Source organism: Geotrypetes seraphini, chromosome 10, assembly GCF_902459505.1.
Source record: "Geotrypetes seraphini chromosome 10, aGeoSer1.1, whole genome shotgun sequence".
NCBI classification, from domain to species: domain Eukaryota; kingdom Metazoa; phylum Chordata; class Amphibia; order Gymnophiona; family Dermophiidae; genus Geotrypetes; species Geotrypetes seraphini.
In genome coordinates this window covers 94552063-94578713 of record NC_047093.1, presented here as the reverse complement: position 1 = coordinate 94578713, position 26651 = coordinate 94552063, and the positions used below count along the sequence as shown (strand labels likewise).

General features: G+C 43.6%; 1 protein-coding gene across 2 annotated transcripts in view; it reads left to right on the top strand.

The window, feature by feature from the left end:
• Positions 1–822: 822 nt before the first annotated feature.
• Positions 823–26651, top strand: part of ARRDC1 (arrestin domain containing 1) — a 140197-nt gene continuing 114368 nt past the window's right edge. For both annotated transcript variants that reach the window (XM_033960476.1, XM_033960475.1), the window contains exon 1: positions 823–1070. In XM_033960476.1, the coding sequence (XP_033816367.1) occupies positions 953–1070 (118 nt within the window). In that variant the 5' untranslated portion in view covers positions 823–952. The remainder of the gene's footprint in view (positions 1071–26651) is intronic.

The following is a 26651-nucleotide window of genomic DNA, read 5'->3' as shown; positions in this document are numbered from 1 at the left end:
TGGCCACTGGTGGTAAACACCAGCGGAAGGGAGGGAGGCACAAATTTGGGATGCTGAACGGAGGGAAGACGAGGTGCAAGGTGGGACACAGAAGGGAGGAGGAGGGTCACGTTTGGACAGGGAGGAAAAAGGGGAACATTGGCACAGGGAGGGAGAGGCAGGACCCCAGTTCGTAAGTACGAGTTCGATGTAAGTTGGACGTTCTTAACCCGGGACTGCCTGTATAACTTCAAACTTAGGGCTCCTTTTCTAAAGCCGCAGTAGTGACTGCTACTGCTGTGGTAATTGCTCTTCTGCCCATAGGGCTATAATGGCTGTCAGAGCATTTGCCGTATGCAGCTTTATAAAGGCGTGTGTGTGTGTTAATTAAGAAATCTCAATAAATCATGAGCACCAACAGGTATCAGATAAGTGGTTGACCCACAACTCGCACAAACTCAGCTGCATCCTCCTTCACAGTCTTCTGATTATATACACCTCAGCTCAACAGGCCTATGAGCAGGTTTAATTTGCATTTCTCATGAAATCAAACATTTACTGGAAATATTATTTCAAAAATATTCACGCCTTTAACGCACAAACTCCAGAGCTGACACGGAAATTAGTAATACTCTTAAAAAAACACAAAAAAACCCAAACCAACCCAGCTAACAAGGATCACGTTCTTCTGACAACATACAGGAGAACTTCGTGCCTGGTAGCCGCTCTGAGCCACACCTTCTTTCCTCATAAGTCTACGCAGCCCGCGAGGCGGCTGTGACCGGCGAGGAGCCTTTAAGGGGCGGAGCGTTCCATCGTCGTGACGTCACAGAGCAGGTAGCTGGGCGGCCGGGAGGGTGCACGCGGGTTCAGTCTGCGTGCGGCGGAGGTGAAGGTAGGAGCTACGAGCGTGGCGGCCGCTCCTCAGCGTTCTTTGTTGTTTTTTTTGGTTCTCCGGCGCTCCAGCCTGGTCATGGGCAGGGTGCAGCACTTCGAGATCCGCTTGAGCAACAGCCGCGTTATCTACAGCCCTGGGGAGCCGCTCACCGGCACTGTCATTCTGCGCCTGGCGGGGGCCCTGCCCTACAAAGGTGAGTGCGTGCCCGGCCGTTACAGAGGGAAGGTAAAGCGGCGATAACCTCCGGAGTTTGGCTTTTGAGAGGCTGGAACCGGATCAGGCCATTCACCCCCCTGCGCTAAAAAGTCTGTTCCGAACCAATCGGAACTCTCCGTTTTCTTTTTACCCCCCATCGACTGTTCTTTGCTCCGGCTGCTGGGCCTGGGACGGTGTTGGATCGCTTTTCCCAGAGCGTCTCGTCTTTCAGATCTTCCTTGGTATGCACGTGTGCACCTATAATCCAGAGGTCCAGAGCAAGTGGTATTGTAGAGAGTGCCCCTCCCCCCCCCCAATCCCTGTCCAGGATGTCGAAAAGTAGAAATAAACCTCTTCTTCTAAGCTCGCCTTATCTAGTTTGCGTTTGTTCTCTCCTTTTATTTAGGTGATTTTGAAGGTGATACTCGGATTTTAAGTTTGCGGACAGGCTCAACATTTGGGCGAACGGAGCAAGAGCTTCCTGCGATGTTTTTCTTTGTGCTGAGCTTTCTCTCTGTTCTACTTCCTCTCCCTGTGTTTTGATTCCTCTTATTACACTTTCTCTTTCTTCAGCCTTTGTGGCGAGTGTAATATACCCAGCAACAGGTGTCTTGAGGCTGACTAGGGAAAGGGTTTGGGACGGGGTGCTTGAAATACTGTTTTTTTTTTTGTTGGTCTTTTGGACCGTTACCCTTCCAGTTAAACGTTCATTTTCTAATCGGAGTTCTTTGGAGCACTCGTGTTTTTGGTACCGCCTGCTCCTCCCCTCACCCACCCCACTTCCTCTCTTCAAAAATGGAGCTGCAGCTGTAATGTCTGTATAAGCTGCTTGTTTCCTTGTCAACTAGCTGTTCCTTGTGACCATGGGCAAGTCACTTAATCCAACATTGCCCCAGGTACATTAGAGCAGTGGTTTTTCAACCGTTTTATACCTGTGGACCGGCAGAAATGGAGGAATTGTTTTGCGGACCAGAGGTTGAGGAGTGCTGGTGTGAACTTGGGTGCCACTACTGGACTGCCAAGGGGGGAGGGGGAGTGACTTTTCCTATTAAGGAGGCTTCTCCTCAGCCTACCTGGGGCTCGGGAGGTCGTGTCTTGCACTCTGTCTTGCTGCTCTGATTCCATGCCATGTGTTGCAGCAATGGCACATTCATTCCTTTTGGCCGGGTCTGGGATGGGAGGGGGGAACCTTCTGCTCCTTCCAGAGAGGACCGAGAGGAGATCGTGGCTTTGTGTGCATACACAGTGGATGCCTTCAGGGAGTACGGTCAGTGGATTTGCTGCATGGCGCCCGCTTCGTGCACCTCCAGCTCTCCAGTGGTCTTTGACCCAGAGTTGCCCCATTGGCCACTGCACCAGGTTCGTGCGAGCTCCCTGTTGGTGGCCCTGGCGTTGCCTGGAGGTGTTGAAGGACGGCTGCACTGATGTTTTTTGCCTGGGTGGTCCACGAGGTGTTTGCAGTGAGCCACCTTTTTAACTTGGTGCTTGCGAGGGACACTTGTCCTTCGTGGACCGGCGGTTGAAGAACACTGCATTAGAGTGTGAGCCCACCAGGACAGATAGGGGATAAATGCTTGAATACCTGAAAGTAAACCACTTAGGCTATAAGTAATGTATAAATACTAAAAATAAATAAAAGGGACTAGGTAGACCTTAAGAAAATACATATTTACCTACTGGATGAAAGCCTCCAAGTAGAGGAGAGGACAGTATCAAGATCTAAGAAAGAAAGCATGGGATAAATACAGAGGGTATCTGAGGGAGAAAAAGAAATTGAAATGCTTTAATAACCAGTGTAAATAAGACTTCCAGTCTTGTCCTTTTGTAATGTGTGGTGATCCCCCCCCCCAACTTAATTTCTCACATGATAATTTACAAGATTTAGTATCGTCTTAGTCTTATTTTATGCCTGCCCCATTCACAAGTGTTTGATTCATGCATGGGGTTGCTTTTCCCCAGAAGTGAGGAATGGAAGGAATCGGGTTCCTTGTGTTCACACCAATTAATTGTCAGTTCACATCATCACTCAAGTCCAACTGGTGAGAGCCTTATGGTAGAGAATGACACGGGGACAGATTTGTCCCCATCCCCGCAGAAACTCAGTTCCCCCTTCCCCACAAGTTTTGTCACTGTCCCATTCCTATAACCTGTCCCATTCACCACAGAAGCCTCAAACACTTATGATTTTAAAGTGTTTGAGGCTTGTGCAGATGAGGGCGGAGCTTGCAGGAATAGGGCAGGGACAGGAAAATGAGTTCCTGCGGAGATGGGGAAAAATTTGTCCCAGTGTCATTCTCTACTTCATGGCACTAAAGTAAAAAAAAAAACCCCCACAAAAGAACATGGAGAGTCATTGCAGGTGGAAGGAAAATACAGCTAAACTTTAAACCAGGGGTGTCCAACCTCAGCCCTTGACAGGTTGGGTTTTCCAAATGAATATGCATGAAATCTATTTACATACAATGGAATCAGTGCATGCAAATAGATCTCGTGTAAATTTATTGGAGAAATCCTGAAAACCCAACTGGACATTGGACAACTCTGCATTAAACTGTAATGCACTAATAAGCATATTGCTGCAGATTCAATAAAATGATACAGCCTGCAAGCAAGAATTCAGCTTAGATAGCAACATAAACCAGAGGGAAGGTTGGAGGTGGGAATGTTTTTCTTAAAACCATTCTTGTATAATCTAAGGTGGAAAGTCCATAATATTTGTATCAGGGGACCTTATTTCAAATATTTCCTACCGATACAAATATTTGTCGTTTATATATGTAAATCCAGTCTGCTTTACAATTGATTCTTGCCCCTTAAGTTCCCAAGGCTATGAAAGGTATAGTGTTTGATCAAGATAAGTTTAAAGGCCGGATTTTATAAGGACATAAGAATTGGCACTGCTGGGTCAGACCAGTGGTCCATCGTGCTCACACGGTGGCCCTCTGGTCAAAGACCAGCGCCCTAACTGAGACTAGCCCTACCTGTGTACGTTCTGGTTCAGCAGGAACTTGTCTAACTTCATCTTGAATCCCTGGAGGGTGTTTCCCCCTATGACAGACTCTGGAAGAGCGTTCCATTTTTCTACCACTCTCTGGGTGAAGAAGAACTTCCTTACGTTCGTACAGAATCTATCCCCTTTCAATTTTAGAGAGCGTCATCAGCAGTGGCCATCTTTTTTTTTTTTTTTTTTTTAAAGCCTTTTATAGAATTGTGCATTCAGGAAAAGGTAGATGACAGAAATGGAGGCCAGGGTTTACAAGACCTACATTTCCGGCACCTACCTTTCATGTGAATCGTGCTTTATGTTGCCTAATGCCACTTCTGGCATTAGTCACACCTACAGTGGCATTAGGCGTTATAAAGCGTTTCCATAAGTGCAATGCAGATGCCATTTTTTAGGCACTGGTAGGTTTCTTTAATTTTTTTAAACCCCTTTTAAACGGCATTATGTACTTAAGCGCTGGAAAGGTGCCTACTGATGCCTAAGGTGCCGTTTATAGAATATGGGCCTAAGTGTATATTCAGCTGCTAGGCGGTTCATGTTCTAATGCTTCATATGATCTTTCAGGGCTGCTGTTGCTTAAAGTCTTAGGTCCACTATTAGAATGTGTTATCTAATCTGCTAGATGAAATTATGCAGTCTCCGTGCTAGAAAAAAATGTTATGGGGCTCATAATCAAAACAAAAATACATCTAAAAACCCGCCTAAGTCGGCACTGGGATGATCTAAAAGACAGGTCGTCCTAGTGCCGATAATTGAAATGGCTTTTAGTCGTATCCAGGGACTTTTTAGGCCTCTGAATCCCACTGTGCTCCCAGAGCTGAAGGGGGCATTTTTGGAGGAGTGGTGAGGGCAGGACGTGGACTGACCTATACTTAGTTGTACTGGTTGTGATCTTATATTGTAAAAAAAAATGTGAAATTTTCACATATTGAGTCTTTGCTATACATTGAGGCCCTGATTCTGTATAGGACGCCCAGGAGGGGCGTCCTATACATAATCGGGCCTACACTAACCCTGATTCTGCAACCAACGTCTATGTTACAGACGCCAGAGAATCGGGTTAGAGTAGACGCGGCCGCTACACTTATCGCGGCAAGGGATAAGTATAGCGGCCACCTGTCTGATCGCCGGCAGGAGAGTGCCCAACCCCTCCTACCGGAACACTGCCCCCCTCCCCCCCCCCCGGAAACTCCCGATTGCCAGCAAGAGGGTGCCCAACCCCTCCTGCTGGAAAGCCGCACCACCTCCGGACCCCCCCCACTACCACCCCCCCTCATCTTCCCCCCAACTAACCTCCCACCTCAACTAACCTCTGATTGTTGTCCGACTGAATAATTAACCTTTCGTACAAGTTGTACTGTATAAGCTCCAGTTATCCATAGTGCTCTGAAAGGGCTGCTCTGTGGTCTTTCCTTCCTCGGCTGGATCTTCTCTCTGCAGCATCTTTCTATCTCTCCCTCCCATCCCCCTGCGCAGCAGAACCCCACTGACCCTCCGTCCATGATGCGGCAGAGGGAAGGACACGAAGCAGCCCATTCAGAGCACTTCTGCTTTAGGAAGCCTCTGAGCAGAGGTATGTCAGGTCTCACCAGGGTGTTGGTCGCTGAATTGAGGACTTCAAATTTTTTCGGCGAAAGGGGCAGCACTAGAGTCAGGGAGTGTTGGGGACATTTGGGGGGGGGGCTTCAGGGGTCAATTTTAACTAGGGCTTTTTGGGAGGTAGGGCTTATATTAGGAGCATCTTTAAAAATCATGCTAGAGCTTATTTTCGGGATAGGTCTTATTTTCAGGGAAACAGGGTAGTAGTAGCAGCAAGAATCTAAGGTATACTGAAAGGAAATGTGTGCACCTTAACCACATATTTGCATAACAAGCCAGAAGTAAGGGGAGGAATCTGCCTGGTACATGGGCTGCAAGCAAGCATGGTTCTTGTGCGCAAGTCTAGACAAAACCAGAAGTGCAAGCGCACATTGGTGGTGGTCTATACTTTTTAATATGACCCTTTCAAAAAATTTTAGCACCGAAACAGGTGCTGCTATGTGCTTTCACTTTGTTTCTTATTTTTGGACTTGTTCATATTTGTCTCACCATTGGCATGTAAAAAGTTGCATAGGCTTCCTTCTGCTTGCAAAATATAACAAACTGACGAGATATCCCCTGAAAACCTTCTGCACAGAGGTAAATTTTTGGCACTACGGGCCACTCCTATTTTTTTTTTTTTACATTTGAAAGGAATGCTCACTGACCTTTTAAAACAATTTGTTGTAATCTTTAGCATGTACATTAGCACCAGAGCGCAATCCCTCTTATCATTTGGTGCTGTATAATGTGCATGCAAACCCAGAGTTAACGGATTACCAGCAGTAGTTTTGAGCATTGGCCACTCATTTTGTAGTGGTTCTGCCTTGAATTATGTAACTAATTTAAATGCTCACACCTTTCAGCTGCCTGCATCTGTGTAGGAGAGGGGCAGCAAAGGCTTCTTCCCCCCCCTCACCATCCTTCTGTATACCAGCAAGTTGCCCTGTTTGCTCCACCCTGGGCAGAAAAGCTCCCTTCCCCAGTATACCATGCAAGTCAGGCAATATGGATAACTGGAGCTTATACAGTACAACTTGTACGAAAGGTTAATTATTCAGCAGCAAGTACCTCTTATGTGATGAAATATAGCCATTTCTTTATGCAAGGGGTTGATATTTATAATACAGTTTCAATGTTAATGACAAACCAGTGTGGCAAGTGCAAGAAGTGCTTCTATGAATCTTAGTGCATTGTAGAATCAAAATAAATAAGACAACTAGGGAAACATTTGAAAATTAGGCTTATGTCTAATCCTTATTTGTAAGGTTAGTTGTGCTAAGCATTTTCCCCACAGAGTAGTAGACGGGTGCATCTGATTACTGTTTGTAGAAGTCTCTATATTTAAGTCAAAACTGTGTGATCTAGTGCAGATGTGGGCAATCATGGTCCTGAGGAGCCATAACCTGGTTGCATATTCATGGTGGAAATCTAGAAAATCCTTCTGTAGTGGGCCTTGGACTATTATCACCTATTTTTGCCCAAGTGGAGGGAGCAGCAGACAGAGCAAAGGTTCAAACTCTATTTATCCTTCTATGACCTTAGACCAGGGGTCTCAAAAGTCCCTCCTTGAGGCCTAAGTCCAGTCGGGTTTTCAGGATTTCCCCAACGAATATGCATGAGATCTATGTGCATGCACTGCTTTCAATGCATATTCATTGGGAAAATCCTGAAAACCCGACTGGATTGCGGCCCCCAAGGAGGGACTTTGAGATCCCTGCCTTAGACTTATACTTCATTAGTCCCACGAGAAAGATAGCTCCTCGTGTAAACGTGATAGTAAATGGACACTACAGTTGTGGTATCTTGTAATCTAACATATATTGCAAGTAACAAATTCATCAATCATTTTAGACAAGAAGATATTGGTGAAAAAATTCACAAATTGCTAAACAGACTTTGCTGTGTATGTCATCCCATGAGTCCTTGGTTAAAAATATCCGTAGGCATGACATCCTGGAGTTTCAGACAAAGAATTGACAGAGCATAAATCCAGTTTGAAAAGAAAAAGAATTTGCAAACCTTTACGGCCTCTTTTACAAAAGCGCGCTGGTGGCTGCCGCGTGGCAACAGCTCCGAAGCCCTTTAAATCTCTATGGGCTTTGGGGCCGTTAGCGCAGCCGCTAGCGCGCCTTTGTAAAAGAAGCGGTTAGTGTCTCCACTCAATATAGTCACAAATTTACTGATATGAGATGTTGTATTTTGGATATAGAACCTTTTAACAGGAAGTTAGACAGAGAGAACCCACTGGACTCAATAGCATCATTGAAATGCTTTCTTCTAAAATTAACTACATGTGTCTCTTTATTGTGACTTTGTAATCAGTTATGCATATGCAGATTGTGGCACAGGCAAAATTTTTGTTTAATACAACATTTATACTTGTCTGCAACAATGTATATAATATCCCGCGTTTCTTCCAAAGTATACATATTGAGATCTTTAAGTCTGTCCCCATATGCCTTATGACGAAGACCACACACCATTTTAGAAGGCTTTCTTTGGACTGACTTCATCCTTTTTATATCTTTTTGAAGGTGCGGCCTCCAGAATTGTACATAATATTCTAAATGAGGTCTCACCAGAGTCTTATACAGGGGCATCAATACCTCCTTTTTCCTTCTGGCCATATCTCTCCCTATGCAACCTAGCATCCTTCTAGCTTTTGCCGTCACCTTTTCAACCTGTTTGGCCACTAAGATCATCACATCCCTTTTTGACTAATACTACAAGAATGGTTCCTGATGAATCTCGTTTAACCCAGAGGAGAAGAAAGCAGTTTCTTATTTTGAGATCTCAGGCTGTACAGTTAGGGGCAACTTTTGTTCTAAGATACCCTTGTAAGTGTGTTATGACATTTAGAGGTAACAGATATGTTTTCTATGAACCACAACAGTTGTCTAAGTTTATTTTGGATAGAGAGAAATCTTTGTCTACTACATGAATCTTGCTGTTTTCAAGATAGCACAGAAAAGAAATGTTCAAGAGCAGTCAGGCCACTTCTTTAATTTGCCTGATACTTAATTTTCTTGATGTTTTATTTCAATTTTTCTTCAGCTACGTCTCTGATTATTGAGGACTAACTCTACGCTGTAATAAGGAAATATTTTTTAAGCAATTTGGAGTGTTTTTATTTTCAACCTATAACATATTTTTTCTTATTGTTGACTTGTAAAAATTGTCAATTGTTAAAACTTATAAATAAAGAATTAAAAAAAAGATCATCTCATCTAATCACACCCAAATCCTGCTCTTCTGTCGTGCACATTAGTTCTTTACCTCCTAAACTGTACCGTCCCCTCTGGTTTTTGTAGGCCAAATGCATGATCTGGCATTTCTTAGCATTAAATTTTAGCTGTTAAATTTCAGGCCATTTTTTCAAGCTTTACTAGGTCTTCATGTTATTCACACCATCTGGGGTGTCTATTCTATTGCAGATTTTGGTATTGTCCGCAAAGTGACAATTCTTACCCAAGCCTAGAAAGTATCAGCATTGGAGCAATTGATCTAAAATCAGCTGAAAGCAACATAGGCTTAGAATGAAACAAATGCATTTGTGCAAAGCATGACTGAATTGTCTTAAATTACCTGTGCTTGCATAGAAAGACAAACATCTTCACTCCTAACAAATTCATTTCAGACTTAATATACAAACAATTATCGCCCACAAACAGTCTCTGGCCTAAGATCTTCACCATTTCTCCTGACCAACATCAATTCAGTCTTGTATTCAATTTCAAACCATAATGGGTCATCTAATCTGTCACATGTTTCAAATAGTCATTTAATTGAACCTTACACTCTGAATTCTGTATCTCTACTGGGGAAAAAAATATCATCTGCATAGATCTGATTAAACTCCCCCCCCCACCCAAATGAGGACCCAATAGGAGACACATAGATGTTAAATAATGAGGCTGAGAAGGCAAGAGCCCTGAGGAACAGTTACTAACTGTGAGACTCCACCCCCCCCCCCCCATAACTACTAAGTCGAAAAGAGCGATTCAATATATGGAGAGAAACTTTGTAGCTACTTTAAGTGAGTGAATTTTTATAGGTTGATTGAATTTGCGCGATAAGAGTTAGTCTAGCACAGGGGTGGGCAACTCCGGTCCTCAAGGGCTGGAATCCAGTCGGGTTTACAGGATTTCTCCGATGAATATGCATTGAAAGCAGTGCATGCAAATAGATCTCATGCATATTCATTGGGGAAACCCGACTGGATTCTGGCCCTCGAGGACCGGAGTTGCCCACCCCTGGTGTAGCAGTATCCTGAGATTCCTGACCTGTGATTTTAGGGGGAATCCAAAGTACTTCCCAAAAGATATTTTCAAGTCAGGAATTTGTCCACTTGGTGTTAGGAACCCAAAAATATCTTTGTGTTTGCATTCAGACAGTTTGTTGTTTGCCTATCCCTGAGTTGCGGTTAAATGATCAGTGAGTTTACTCAAAGCTGTGGATAGTTGGGTATGAGTAGTTGCACATCATCAGCATAGATATAGAATTTCTTCATCACATTTCCACAGTTCCACAGTTTTTGGATCAGTATGTTCGATTATCTTAATGCTGCCCCTTTTTCAACTTTTGCCCTTCAGCTTGGGGAAATATAGAGAGAGATAACTTTGTTGGTGGGTTTTTTGGGTTTGTTTGTTTTTTTGTTTTCCTGTTTATTATTTCTTTTTTTTAAATATTCTTTATTTATTTTCAAAATTAAATTAAGTGTTAAATATATTCATTCAGATTAACATTAACTACATCACTTACAAACAATCATTGATATATTACATAAAAACATATCCCTTCCCTTTTCCCACCCCTTCCACCCTTATATTCCATTATCATATAAAACATGTAATAATAAAATTCCCCCCTCCCTACCCCTTAAATCGATAAGTATAAGGGAAACAATTTCAAATTAATCTTTACAATACTTTGTTAATGGTTTCCACACATCCTGAAACTTAAAGGATCCCCGTTGCAATGCAATAAACCTTTCCATTTTATAAATATGGCATAAAGAGTTTCACCAGAAGTTATAATTGGAAGGATTGGAGGAGATTAAATTATATGTAATTTGCTGAATGGCAACACCAGTCATAAGTAGTAATTTATTATTATTCGCAGAAATCTGACTCTTTGCTCTCATTTCCTGTTTATTATTTTTAACGTTATGCATCTTTGATCATACTCTTGTTGTAAGCATTTTATGTATTATTAAAAATTCTCAATAAATTTTTTTTTTTTAATTTATAACAATTTTATTGAAAGAATCCAGTAAGAAATACAGTAAGATAATACAAAAATACATTCATTACAATAAGAATCATAATAATATTTCATACATATTTATATCATTCCTCCAAATTAAATTTCCATATGAACTAATCCATTCCTTTCTACACCCCCCTTGATTCCATCCCCTTCCACACTACCCTTCCGTCCAAATGAAATCCCCCACCCCAGATGAAAGTTGACAAAAATAAAGAAATAAAATAAATATCTGGAATGTAATTAGATAATCTTAGCTTCATCATAAATCACTGAGAATTAAATTTCTTGTTCTTGGTGAAATATTTTGAATATAAGGATCCCAAACCTCCATAAAAAGATGAGTTTTTTTAGGCGAACGTCAAACCTCCCAACTCTCAAATAAAAATAAACTATGCAATTGATTCCTCCAATGTCAGAAACTTGGAGATTCTTTATAATACATTTATGCCCAATCATACACGCTTTCAGAAATAAAATACATTTTCTTTGGCCAAAAACCCCACAAGCTGCTGCTTTTCCAAAAATTACCGTATTTTCACGCATATAGCGCGTGCGTTATACACGATTTTACAAACCGAGTATAACCATGCGCGTTATATGTGTGAGCACGTTATACAATTTATTTTTTCTCATTGCGATCCGGCATCCCCCCTGCGAACCGGCATCCTCCCCCCCCGCTCGCGTCTCCCCCGCGATCCTACATCCCCCCCCCACACCGCAAAGACATCGCTTACCCGATTGGGCACCAGCACCAATACACAGGACGTGCCAGTGCCCGAAGATCCTCCCTCGTCTAGGCTGGGCGGTGCGAGGGAGATCCTCCCTCTTCCCTGTGCTGGGCTTTGAGCATTTGCGCATGCTCAAAGCCTTCTGGTCTCACTCTCTCCGAGATTCTGAATCTGAGAATCTCGGAGAGAGCGAGACCAGAAGGCTTTGAGCATGCGCAAATGCTCAAAGACCAGCCCAGTACAGGGAAGAGGGAGGATCTCCCTTGCACCGTCCAGCCCAGCCCAGGCGAGGGAGGATCTTCGGGCACTGGAACGTCCCATGCATTGGTGCCGGTGCCCAATCGGGTAAGCGATGTCTTTGCGGTGCTGGGGGGGGGGATGTAGGATCGCGGGGGAGGGAGGGTGACACGAGTGGGGGGGGAGGATGCCGGTTCGCAGGCCAGAAGAGGGAGTAAGCGGGGGTGGTGGGAGGAGGTTATAGCAGCATGTGTGGTATACATGTGTGTGTGCTATATAGATTTTTTTTTTACAGCAATGCTTTGTTCCTGCGCGCTATACACGTATGCGCGTTATATGCATGAAAATACGGTATTCCCCTTGGAGAACTGACCACAGGATTACCCCATAAAGAACCCAAAAATAATAGGATGGCAGACCAAAATGATTTGATTAAAGGACATAACCAAAAAGCATGATATAATGTGCCAGGATCTTTATTCAATTAAAATTTTGAACTAAAAAAAGAATTTTGTGTCCACTGATTGAAAAAGCTTAGCCAGAGGCTTAAGGTAGATAATAAGACAGGAGACAGTATGGTTCTCTGTGACGCTCCACAGTTCTGTTCAGCAACAGCACCTCATTACCTTGAGCACAGAACTGATTGCCTGCAAATAGGCTTGGAACCGTACAGTAAATACTGTGCCATAGATACCTGTTTCTGTCAGCCTTGTAAACTACTGAAAAATCCAGCAACAACTAATATCAAGGCAGATCTGTCAGTTTCTGTGCCGATAATCAAGAAGGGACACACAAACTGTTTGTTCCATACCTAGGTTTGAGACCAGATTTACATGAATCTAGCCGGTTAACTTTCAATTAGCCAGTCATTGAATTGAATGCAGACTATATAAGTTTTATAAGTTTTGTCAGGAAAGGAATGTTGAGTCTGGTCAGTAGTTTTTGGGTTTTTTTTTAGCTTGTCCTTATTAGGGAGCTCTTTTTCAGTAGGGACACACCACAGCTCTTTTTAGTGGTGTTGGCAGCTTCCCTTCCACAAGTGAGAAGTTAATTTTAGTGGCCCCTTCAGTGAGGCCTGTGTTTGTACCATCTTTTCTGGATAGGGGTCAAATCTTAGGCCAAAGCCCTTTAAATAATTTTTGAAAAGCATTCTCTGTGACTTTGCATGGTGGGGGGGGAACGTTCTCCTCTTCATTAGCTGGTGGGAGCTTTGAGACTGTCTGTAGATCTTGTTGGTAAAATATGTAGCAAAATCATTGTTAAGTTAGTTGCGACTGAAAGGGCTGATTCTGTTGTGGAGTTTGCAGTAGACTATTTATTATCTTAAAAAGTTGCTTGGTTCAATTTGCAGCTTGTTCAATGTGCTCACAGCAGTAATTTTTGACTATATTTTGAATATATTGACTATATTGACGCCTGACTATATTCCTGTGTGTTGCTTACAGTTGACTCTGTCATCTAGGTGAAATTTTCAACATTTTCTTTGCAGTTGACATCCTTGATGTTTAAGGATCCGTAGTTCTAGGGAGCATCTGGGAAGTTCTGTAGAGAATAGTGCCTTATTTAGAGGGGTGTTTTTTTCTTATGCCATTAAGCGTGTATTCCAGATATCGATCTGTTCTGACATTGTCATCTTTTCATCCACTTGTCATAAATGCTGACAAAAATCCCAACAGGGAACTTGAGGTGCCGCAATCACCTTCCCTGTGCTGCCCTGAATCTTGTTAGTTATTTAGATCACTTTTTCCCGACATGTGGTACGCATACCCCCAGGGGTACATGAGACATCCATTAGGTATATCCTGTTCTACACTGCCAGCAATTTTAAGTTTTAGCATGGGAGGGAGGCGTCCAGCATTGCATCACCTTGCTACAAGCACCCCTGCGTACCTCAAATCTAAGCTGGCAGTGAGCAACATCTAATCTGCTCCTCATGCCGGCCTTGGCTCTCCCTCTGACATCACTTCCTGGTCCCATGATCAAGAATTAACATCAGAAGGAGAGCCAAGGTTGGCACAAGCAGCAGGTCGGAGATCGCTGCTGACTGCTGGCCAAGTGTTTGAAGAGGTTTGTGGGCGGGCATGAGAAAGAGGAAGAAGAGTGAGAGAGGTGCTGCTGAGGGCAAAGGAGAGTGAAATGCAACTGGACCTGGGTGGTGAGGAGAGGTGCTGCTGGATCGGGGAAGATGGGGGGGAACACTGGATTCAAGGAGGTAGAGATGCAGACAGCAGGGGGAGAGCAAGGAATAGAGAGGAAAACATGCAAACCACAGGATAGGGGTGGGGCAGAAAAAAATAGAGAGGAGATGTTAGATATGGAGGGAGTCTAAATCATTGATTGACCTATTAAAGATCCATTCTGTTGTATGACTGCCTGGTTGTCAACATCTCTTCCTTATGACTTCTGCATTTGGAAAAAATGAAACAGTGACCTAAGCGAATGGAAAAATAATACTTGGACAACAAAGGTAGAAAAGGTATTTCATTCTAAAGTTATTAATTGGAATGTTTCTGAGTAGAAATCTTGCAGCAGTCCTTGGCATTAGTGTTTTAGGACCTGGTGTATTCATTTTCATTCAGTTTGTAAGAATGACACACACCTGTCAAAAGGCCAGTTTACATGAGACTGAAATATAACAGATCATACCACATATGCTTGGTCTGTACACCAGTTACAGTGACCTCTATTTGTTATGTATGTTGCCAAGTTAGTTACTGTTTAACAATTTAAAAAAATGTTCATTTCAGAATCTCTGCTGCTTGGAGGTTTGGGGTACTTGGTTGAAAATTTTTCGGTCTAGGGGGTACTTGGCTTGAATTTGGGAAGCAATGATTTAGATTTCAAGATTTTTTATTTTTTTTTCAGTGAGATGATATCAGAAATGCTGTCATGCAAATAGTGTACAATGAACAAGCCCCAAAAAGAAGACTGTTACAGATGACTTGACATGAGACCTAGTTAAAGGGTTTGGATGTATAGTATTTAGCATCAGACAACCTCTTTGTAAGGACATTTTTCTTCTAAAGCAGTGGTTTCCCAACCTTTTTTGACACCAAGGACCGCTTTTATAGAAGCAAATTTTTCCAGGGGCCGGTAAGGGGGGGGGGGGGAGATGATTCGGGACGGGTTTGTAGGACAGTTATATACACAATATACATTACATTTCTATTATTAAGTTATAGTATCATAATAGAAATTATACAATTTACCATAATACCACTGAAGGCAGTATATTAAATCCATACCCCATTACCTCCTGTAAAACAAGGTTCTGGCTTATGCAGTATCACGGAGCATAGTAGTAATATTTGGCTGTATTTAAACTTGTGCTATGCAACATTTTAACTTAAGGCTTGGGCCTGCTCTGCTTGCTACTCCTTAGTATGAGCCCTCATTTCTTACTTTGCTGGAGTTTTTGCCATTTTCACCTGGGTTTATTTAGCCATGTCTCAAGTTATGAGTAAGTGGAAATCTTTTAATACTGTTAATGGCTTTCAGACAGATCTATATAAAAAGTTGATAGAGTAGAGTAACTTTTTGACATCAGTTCTGCCTCTGTGTAAGCTTGATACAAATATCTGGGGCTTGTACTAAGGGGTATATGATTACTTGAGCATTCAGGTTCAGCCATTTCTACCTCTGCTCTGACCTTTTGTGTGTCTGTCTTTCTGTACAGACAGTGATCTCTTGGAGCCCTGCCCCAGTGTCAGTTGACTCTATGGTATCTGGTTACCTCCTGGCACTGCCCCAGTTGCTTGCTTCTAAGAAAGCTGCTAGCAGTTGATTCTGCTTGTTAGGGGGTTCTCAGCCTAGTCCTCAGGACACATCCAGCCAGTCGGGTTTTCAGGATATTTGCAATAATGCAATAAAACTTGCACACACTGCCTCTATTATATGCAAATCTAGGTCATACATATTCATTATGGGTATCTTGAAAATCTAACTGGCTAGTTACGTCCCAAGGAATGGGACTCTGTTGGGTCAGACCAGAGGTCCATCGTGCCCAGCAGTCCGCTCACATGGCGGCCCATCAGGTCCAGGACCTATATAGTAATCCTCTATCTATACCCTTCTATCCCCTTTTCCTTCAGGAAATCATCCAATCCCTTCTTGAACCCCGATACCGTACTCTGTCCTATCACACCCTCTGGAAGCGCATTCCAGGTGTCCACCACCCTTTGGGTGAAGAAGAACTTCCTAGCATTGGTTCTGAATCTGTCCCCTCTTAATTTTTCCGAATGCCCTCTCGTTCTTGTAGTTTTCGAAAGTTTGAATAATCTGTCCCTCTCCACTTTATCTATGCCCTTCATGATCTTGTAAGTCTCTATCATGTCCTCTCTAAGTCTCTGCCTTTCCAGGGAAAAGAGCCCCAGTTTCTCTAATCTTTCAGCATATGAAAGGTTTTCCATACCTTTTATTAATCGCGTCGCTCTTTTCTGAACTCTCTCAAGTAACACCATATCCTTCTTAAGGTATGGTGACCAATATTGGACGCAGTACTCCAGATGCGGGCGCACCATCACCCGATACAACGGCAGAATAACTTCTTTCATTCTGGTTGTAATATCTTTCTTGATAATACCTAGCATTCTATTCGCCTTCTTAGAGGCCGCTGCGCACTGTGCTGATGGCTTCATTGTCTAGTCCACCATTACCCCCAAGTCCTTTTCTAGAGAACTTTCACCCATTACCAGCCCTCCCATCGTATAGCTGTACTTTGGGTTTCTGTTTCCTACATGCAAGACTTTACATTTCTCTACATTAAACTTCATCTGCCATCTCACTGCCCATTCTTCTAGTTTGTTCAGGTCCCTTTGTAAGCCCTCAGAGTCCTCTTTTGTCCCTACTTCACTAAATAGTTTGATGTCGTCTGCGAATTTTATTACTTCGCACTTCGTCCCTGTTTCTAGATAGTTTATAAATACATTGAACAGCAGCGGTCCGAGTACCGACCCCTGCGGAACACCACTCGTGACCCTCCTCCAGTCCAAGTAGTGGCCCTTCACTCCTACCCTTTGTTTTCTACCTGCCAACCAATTTTTGATCCATCTATGTATGTCTCCTTCCACCCCATGGTTCTTCAGTTTCTGTAGTAGGCGTTCATGGGGTACCTTGTCAAAGGCTTTTTGGAAATCTACATATACGATGTCTATGGGGTCCCCTTTGTCCATTCGTTTGTTAATTCCTTCGAAGAAGTGCGATAAGTTCGTTAGACACGATCTTCCTTTGCAGAATCCATGTTGGCTTGTTTTTATCAGTTTATTCCTTTCTAGATGCTCATTGATGCTGTCTTATCAGCACTTCCGCCATCTTCCCCGGAACCGAAGTCAAACTTACCAGTCTGTAGTTCCCCGGGTCACCTCTCGATCCTTTTTTAAAGATGGGCGTATCATTTGCTATCTTCCAATCCTCCAGGGATCATGCCTGTTTTCAGGGATAGATTACAAACCTGCTGTAGTAGTTCCGCTATTTCCTCCTTTAGTTCTTTCAATACTCTAGGGTGGATTCCATCCGGGCCCGGAGATTTGTCAGTTTTTAATCTATCTATCTGTTTGTGTACATCTTCAAGGCTTACCTCCATGGATGTTAATTTTTCCGCTTGTTCTCCTTGAAGTTTTTTTTCCAGTTCCGGCACGTTGGATGTGTGTCCTGTTTTGTAAATACTGACGAAAAGAACATGTTTAGTCTATCCGCCACTTCTTTTTCCTCCTTCACCACTCCTTTCCTATCTCCGTCATCCAACGGTCCTACCTCCTCCCTAGGTTAGAGCACTAACCACTAGTTTAGAGCAGTAGGCTGAAAGCCAGCATTCAAATATCGCAGCTATATTTTGGGATCCTGGACAAGTCACTTAAGCTTCTAGATCTGTAGCAAAAATTCACTGCTTGGTTTCGGAAAGTCCAGCTCTGCCCCTGAACAGCACCCACAACCATACCCCCCCTCCATCTGCCTTAATCCTTAGTGGTCTAGTGTCCTAACTGAGGTAGGAGCAATCATCAGTCGTTCCTGCTTCTGCATTTGACTTCCACGGAAGTTCTCTGTAGCCATTTTGACAGCAAGACTGCAGGGTAGGATTGCACAGAGAAAACTGAAGTTGGAAAAACTGTGAATTGAAGTTTTTCCCATGAATTTGTGTTCGATCAGAAAATAATTTTTTAAAGTGACACCTGGAGTTGCTCAAAGCCACTGATTACATAAAGCTCAGTTTTTCTTAAAATGTGCTGCTATTTTCATTTAATGGAGCAGATTTTTTTGGTATCATAGCTATAACTTTTATGAAGTTGAGTGGAAGGCAACGGCAGGTAGTGGTCAATGGAGATTGCTCAGAGGAAAGGGATGTTGCCAGTGGTGTGCCTCAAGGTTCTTGGGCCTCTTTTTAACATTTTATAAGCGATATGGCTGAAGGGCTGTCAGGTAAGATTTGACTCTCTGCGGACGATACAAAAATCTGCAATAGAGTAGACACCCCAGATGGTGTGAATAACACAAAGAAAGACCTAGCGAAGCTTGAAGAATGGTTTGAAATTTGGCAGGTAAAATGCTAAGAAATGCAAGGTCATGCATTTATAATAATAATAATAACAACTTTATTTTTGTATAATGCATTACCATGGAAGTTCTATGCGGTTAACAGATGAAGAGACTGTACATTACAGCGAAGTTACACTTTTTTTTTTTTTTTTTTGGCATAGCTACATTTACATTTTCGGCGACGCTACATTTGCGGTGAAGTTATTTTTCAGGTCGGTTACTATTGCAGTGAAGTTACATTTGTTGTAGGTTGCATATATATAGCGGAGTTCATACAGTAGTGTTACATACAGCGGTGATATATACTGCGGCGTTCAATAAAGCCGAGCAGAGGCATTAAGTAAGGGGGGTAAAGAAGAAGGGGTGATTAGTTGGATAGGGTGATCCATTTTGTTAAGCCGTTTGGTGGCAGACAGGATTGGAAGAGTCGAGAGACTGAGGTAAGTCAAGGTCCGAGGAGGAGGCAAGGAAGAGGGGGGGAGAAGTTAGAGGAATTTATCAAAAAGGTAGGTTTTGATTGTCTTCCTGAACATTTGGTAGGGGGGGGGGGAATTGGAGATGAGTGCTGTGAGGCATTTGTTCCATTTGCCCGCTTGGAATGCGAGGGATCTGTCGAGAAATTTCTTGTAGAGGCAGCCTTTCAGGGAAGGAAAGGAGAACAGGTAGGTGTTTCGTGTACGAGAAGGGCCAGCGATTTCAAGGTGCTCGGATAGGTAGATTGGGGAAGAGCCTGCTAGGGTTTTGAAGCAGAGGCAGGCGAATTTGAAGATGATCCTTGCCTCCACCGGCAGCCAGTGGAGTTTAGCGTAATAGGGGCTAACGTGGTCATATTTTTTGAGGCCGAAGATGAGGCGGACAGCAGCATTTTGAACTATTCTTAAGCGTTTGATGGTGTTTTTATAGGATCCCAGGTATATGATGTTACAATAGTCCAGTATACTTAAGATTAGTGACTGGACCAGAAGACGGAAGGAGAGGTGGTCGAAATAGCATTTAATGGTGCGAAGTTTCCAGAGGGGGTGGAAACATTTTTTGACCTGGGCACTGGTATGATCTTAGGCTGCCAAAACCCAAGGGAACAGTACAGTTTAGTGGATGAAGAACTTGTGTGCATGACAGAAGAGCGCGACTTGGGTGTGATTTGTATGTAATGATCTTAAGGTGGCCAAATAGGTTGAAAAGGTGACAGCGAAAGCTAGAAGGATGCTAGGGTTCATAGAACGAGGTATGGCCCCTGTATAAGACACTAGTGAGACCTCATTTAGAATACTGTGTGCAAATCTGGAGACTGCATCTTCAAAAAGATATAAAAAGGATGATACCCTTGCTGGGACTAATCAACTAAGGGAGAGATTGAAGAGTGCGGATAGTGGTTCCACCAAGACATCGCCCAACTCCCTGAGTACCCTAGGGTGTAGGTTGTCAGGCCCCATTGCCTTGTTGACCTTGATTTTTGACAGCTCGCAGTAGATGCTGCTGGGTGTAAATTTGAAATTACTAAACGGGTCTACTGATTTAATCCTTGTCTGTGTCTGAGGGCCAATTCCCGGCGCCTCGCGGGTGAAGACTGAACAGAAGTATTCATTTAACAGTTGGGCTTTTTCCGAGTCCGTCTCTACATAGTCTCCGTCTGGTTTTCTGAGTCGTACTATCCCGCCCGAGTTCTTTTTTCTGTCACTAATATATCTGAAGAAGGATTTATCTCCCTTCTTCTCTTGTGTCTGTTGGCAGAGAAGGAGAAAAGGTCAATTATGTATTTAGGGGCAAGTCCGTTTAGCGCTTTAAAGCAGAAGCAGGCAAATTTAAACTTTATGCGTGCTTCCATCGGTAGCCAATGTAACTGCCGATAGTAGGGTGATACATGATCGATACCGCTCTCCTGGACAGAACCAGCTTGAAACAGTCTCTGCTGGTGGCTTCAGGGGGAGGCTCTCCACCAGAGCAATAGAGTGGTTCTCTTATGTCAGATGCCAGCCTGTTGGGCTGGGGTGCTGTCTGTGGGGACCACTTCATTCAGGGGCAGTGGACTACTGTGTTGGAAACATTAATTGAACATCTGGGAAGTTTAGGTCTGGACACCTTGGTTTTGCCCTGGCAGGCTCACAACCTCCTTTGTGTTCCCTTCATGGCCTCTGGTTGGTTGATTCATCTGCTGGATAGCATTGCATCCCAGCCTAATGATCCTAGCGGCTCTGGATTGACCTCGTCTTCCGTAGTATGTACATCTTCAGCAAGATCAGAAGCTCAAGCTCCCTCTTCATCGCGATCTTCTCAGTCAGGGTCCAGTGCTCATGGAGACCCCACGGCACTTTGGTCTTCCGGCATGGCTCTTGAGCATTCAGCCTTGATGGAGCGCAATTATTCTGATGTGGTTGTTCTGACATTTTTATTGTCTGAGAAATCCTCTACTTTGGTTCTTATGCCAAAGCCTGTATGGCTTTTCAGCAGTGGTTTGAAAAGGACAAGGTAGAGCCTGAGCAGGCTCCCATTCTGGTGGTTGTGTCTTTTCTTTTGGCAGGCTTGGATATGGGTTTAACTGTGGCCCTTAAGGTTCAGGTAGCAGGCTTTTTGTGCTTTCAAGCACATAGGGGTTCAAGTTCACTTACTGGCCATCCTGAGGTGATCAGATTTCTGAGAGGGGCACTTTGCTTGCAACCTTCCTTGCATCTTTCTTGTGAAAGCCCCATTCGAGCCATTAAAGGATGTTTCTCTTCTGAATCTGATGATCAGGTCTGTCTTTTTGGTCACTATTGTCTCGGCACAGTGTATGTCGGAGCTTCAGACTCTTTCATGCAGTGAACCCTTTCTACAGATCACGGAAGTGGGGGTGGTTCTCTGTATAGTACCTTCTTTCCTGTCGAAGGTGGTTGGTTTTTGATTTCTTTGTCACCCAGGAGGTTCGTTTACCTGTATTTCACATCATGGGATTGGTGCAAAAGGATAAGATCTGCACATTGGATGTCAGTCTTGCTCCACTATTTGGAGAAGACTAATATCTTTCGGCTGTGTGATGATCTTTGTCCTGACTATTTTGTATCAGCCAGGTGGGCTGGCTTCTAAGTCCTCGATCACCAGTTGAATTTGTATGGCAATTTGTGCAACTTCCATCACCCACAGTAGGCAGCTGCTGGTTTCTCTTATGGTGCTCTCGACTAGACGTGTTATGCCTAATGAGCGGAGTCTCGGGCGATTCATCCAGATGAAATTTGCAGGGCAGCTACTTGGTCCTCTCTTCATACCATTACCTGGTTTTACTGAGTGGATGTGGCAGCTTGCTTTGATTCCATTTTTGGGACCTTGGTGTTGTGGTCAGGCTCTTCTGTCCCTCCCTAGACCCTGCCATTGCTTTGGTATGTCACCTAGAGTATGGAATCCGGAAGTGATGTAACAGAATAGAAGATTAGGTTTTTACCTTCGACAATCTTCTTTCTGTTAGTCCCTGTAGGATTCTCTGTGAAAGCTCCATTGTTTCGGAATCACCTGCTTTTCTATCTGCTTCGGTTATTCTTACAGGCTTCATGATCTTCCAGCATGTCGACAGATCCTAGGGGCAGTTTTCTCTTCTGTGTATATGCATCTTGTTGATGGCTGTTTCATATGAATGCTCTTTGCACACAGCAAGTTAGTTCTACATTTATTCCTCAATGCCTTTTCTGTGTTGCATTTTGCCTGTTTATTACTTGAATTTATATTTTGCAGTGCTGATCTTAACAGAAATTGTTTGGCGGGGAAGTTCCCTCATGCCCCCTTATTTGTCATGGATTGGTTCCAGGTATGGTTGCTTGGCTTTTGAGACTGAACTGAAGGAGGCTCTAACTCACTCTCTAAGGTAGGGGTGTCAAACTAAATCACATAAGGGGCTGTCATGGGCCAAATTTTTTATTAAGATACTTAGGAGTCCTTTTATTAAGGTATGCTAACCGATTTAGCATGCGCTAAATGCACACCTTAATAAAAGGACCCCTTAGTCTTAGTAGAAATATAGGGTTACAACCTCTCCAACCCCACGCTGGCTCTGTGATGTAAACAAAATAAATAAAAAAGATTTTTTCCTCTCTTTTAGGTCCTAGTTCACGTTGCTGTCTAACACCAGCTCTGGCAGGATACACATTTCAAATCTGACACATTGTAATCACAAAATAGAAAATAAAATTATTTTTTCTATCTTTTGTTGTCTGGTCATTATTCAAATTATAATGGTCTCAGGGTCTGGTTGTCTTCTGATAACTCGCCTGCCCATTTGTTGTTTTCTTCTTTCCCCATGCTAACCATCCATCTCTCCTTTTTTCAACTACCCTCTCTCTCCTTCCCCACCACCCCAGGGTCCACCATCTCTCCCTTTCTCTTCCCAACTATCCTATCCAGTATCTCTATCCCCCCCTACACCATCCCTTGAGTCCAACTTCTCTCCCTTTGTTCCTTTCCTCCCTAAATCCCATTGTCCACCATCTTTTCCCTTTGTTTTTATAGACCTATTATTTCTTCCCTCTCCCTCAGTCCAGCATATGCATATCTCTTTGGACCCCCCCCCTTCCCTCCCTCCATCTGTGCACTTCTACACACTTTGTAGTATCTTCCGGCTTCCGCCCTGGCCTCCCGGATTCACCTTCAGCTAATTAGGGCAACCTGCAGAGGATCACCGGTGCTGTAGCGAGCCTAACAAGCTGCCATTGGCCTCCACAGCACATTCCCTCTGCCGCGGTCCCGCCCCTCCTCTGACATCGGGGGTGGGATTGCGGTAGAGGGAACATGCTGTGGAGGCTACGGCAGGCTGCTAGGATCACTACAGCCGACCGGCAATCCTCTGCAGGCTGCTTTAAAGGTGAGTCTGGGAAGCCGGGATGGCGGAAGGGAAGAAACAAAGGGCCAAATTTAATTACCCTGCAGGCCAAATTTGGCCCGCAGGCCTGAGTTTTGACACCCCTGCTCTAAGGTGAGAGGAGCACATGCTCAGTAAAGTGTTTGGATTTCTGCAACTCCCAGATTGCAGGAAGGGATTGAACACCTAGAGCAGTGTCTCACAAATTTTCAAACCGGGGCACACTAAACCTAGTGTCCCTGTCTCAAGACACCCATAAATGCTCTGGTGTCGGCATGATGACATCACACGCATACGTGATGTCCGTGTATGCGCAAAGGCCCTACAAACGGGCCTTGCACTGAGAGAAGGACCTGCACTGGAGAGAAGAACTGGCAGAGAGAAGAGGTGCCGGCAGCAGGAGATTGCTTACAGGACGTTCCTCTCTTTGCAAGAGGCACATCCTGTAGACAGCCGGTGCTGGCACCTCTCCTCTTCCCCAGTGTACCATGGCCTCTCCTCTTCCCCAGTGTACCATGGCCTGAGATTTCAGTGTACCTACTTGAAATCTCAGGAGGCACACTGGTGTGCCACGGCACATAGTTTACGATACAATGACTTAGAGTATGGAATCCTACTGAGACTAACAGAAGATTATCGAATGTAAAAACCTAATCTTCCAATAATAATCTAAATGGCTACAGCTACTAGCATGCTTCACAGCTTGTCAGATAATAAGCCTTTGTAATGCTGTGAATGGTCATATAAATCAGAATTATTTACATCTTTCCAGGAGTATTGAATGATCATAATGCAAGGTCACAGCATTCGTTGCTGGTAACTGTGCCTTTATATTAATTGGTGGCTCTCAAACCTCTTCTGGAGAAAATCTGCCAGTCGGGTTATAAGGATATCAAAAGTGGATATGCATGCACATTTCTCATGCATAATCATGGATGGTGCTCTCTCAGGACACATTTGAGATCTGCTTTATACGAACTATACCTGAATGCATTTTGACAAATTACTTGGCCAGAAAAAGGAACACTATTATCTAAAAATTATACAAATAGGGGGAAGTAACTTTAAATCTATAGCACTGAACATTCTTGAGTGTCTGTCGATAGAAAATTATATCAGATTAGGTTCTACAGCCAAATTAGGTGGCTCAGAATCTGATGTAAACAAAGATATTTATTTATGTGTTTAAAAGGGGTGGGGACAAAAAACTATTATAATGGCTTTTAATGATAAAGTGGTTATTTTAAATGAAAAAAAGAAATCCTGATAAAGAAATTAAGTTGCCAGGTATTTAAACTAGAGGGTATATGTTTTAGTTGTCGCATCCCTGCCTTCCCCCAGCAAAAGCAAGACTATGGTGAGGAAGGTAAAGATGATGACGATAACAACAATGTCAATGGACAACAGTTGGTTCTCTTCAATAACAGCATACCTTGAGCACTGAACTGTGGGGTGCCACAGGGATCCATACTGTCTCGCATCTTAATATCTACCTCCAAACCTTTTGGCTGAGCTGCTTTGGTCAGACATAAAATTCTGTAGAAGCATAATAGATAAAGGTCAAATGGCCCATCCAGTCTGCCCATCCGCAGCATCCACTGTCTCCTCTTCTTTTAACTCCCATTCGCTTGTAAAGCACCCATGCCTGTTTTTTCATTCTTTCTGAGAAGCTCCCTAACCCTCTAGTTGTCCTGTTTATCTGCTTGATTAGATTGTAAGCTGTGCTGCTGAGTAGGGAATGTCTCTTAAATGTTTAATGTACAGCTCTGTGTATGTCTAGCAGCACTACAGAAATTAGTAGTAAGTAATGCCTGTCCTACACTTTCTTGACTTCAGACAGTCTGTCTCCATCACTTCTACTGTAAGTGCAGTGTTGGTCTTGGGCAGGGGAAAGTGGGTAGTGCAAGATAGGAGTGCCTAAGCCACCGTTCTTCAGTTCTCCAGCACTGCCGATGGGCCTCCTCCTCTGTACTTTACTTTTGCCGCAGTATACCCACCTCTGAAGCAACTTCCTGTTTCTGCTTGGGCAGACTGCATCAAAGGAACGGTGTAGAGGAAGCCGCCAACTGCGCAAGAGAATCATTCCCATGCTAATGACCTCTTTTTTTAGTTTTCTTGGGGAGGGGGCTTTGGAACCAGGTGGGGAGAACATTTGGTGGAACTTGGGGGAGGGGGGAAAGGGAGATAGAAGGGAGAGATGTTGAATGGGAGGGGCATAGAGAAGAGGAATGGGGGCACATGGATGGAGGGGAGAGGAAGGAGATGGTGGCACATAGATGGAGGGGAAGAGGAGGGAAGAGAAGGTGCACATGGATGGAGGGAAGGGGAAGAGTTGGAAAGATTTGAGATGGAAGCAGAAAAATTGAAGAAAAAATATGAAAATCAGTGCCAAAGATGGATGGTAGTGCAAGAGGTGAAGGAGAGGAAAGAAACAGGGAATGCATAAGGAGATCTTGGAAACAGAATTAAGAGCAAATAGGAAACAAGATGATCAGAAAAATAAAATTGCTAGATAAAGGTAGAAAAAATGTTTTTAATTTTCAATTTAGTGATTTGAAATATGTCGTTTTTGAAAATTTATATCTGTTTTTAAATTTTGGACTGTTAGACTGTTCAGGAAGAAATACATTTCCTTCTATTTCTCTTGTGGTGTACACTGTAAAGGGTCTGGCGATTAAGGGTTTGTTTGTGTACAATTGTAATTTTAGTTTGTGGGTTTCTATTTTAAAAGGTGTTTTTCTGTTTTCTGCATGTGTGACTGAGGCCAAGTGTTTTGGAGGGAATAGAAGTCCAGAAACTTTTGTTGGTGTTGTGGCCTCAAGTAGGAAAATATTTTTATCCCAGGACAAGCAGGCAGCATATTCTTAACGCATGGGTGACGTCACCAACGGAGCCCCGGTACGGACCTTTTTAACTAGAAAGTTTTAGTTGGCCGCACCGCGCATGCGCGAGTGCCTTCCCGCCCGACGGAGGAGAGCGTGGTCCCCAGTTTCTTCGTTTCCGCGGAGCGAAGAAGACGCATGTGTTTTCAACGGCCGTTGAAAAACTAATTTTTGCCTTCCCGCTCGTGTATTTCTTCACTTTTTTTCCTTTTTCTTATTGGATTCCCTTTATTTTTGTTTTCAAAAAAAAAAAAAAAAAAACTCGTCGAGTTTTCTTTATTTTTTCAGGCCGGCCCCGGCGGGGCCTGTTGCCACCATACAGGCCTCCGGGTTCGATTTTGCAGAGGCCGTGTTTCCATTCATGCCCCCTCAACCGGGTTTTAAGAAGTGCCAGCGGTGTGCACGCCCGATCTCCCTCACCGACCCACACAATTGATGCCTCCAGTGCTTGGGTCCAGAGCATCGGGCTGACACCTGCACCCGCTGTGCTACGCTTAAAAAGCGTACTTTGAAAAATCGGCAGATCCAA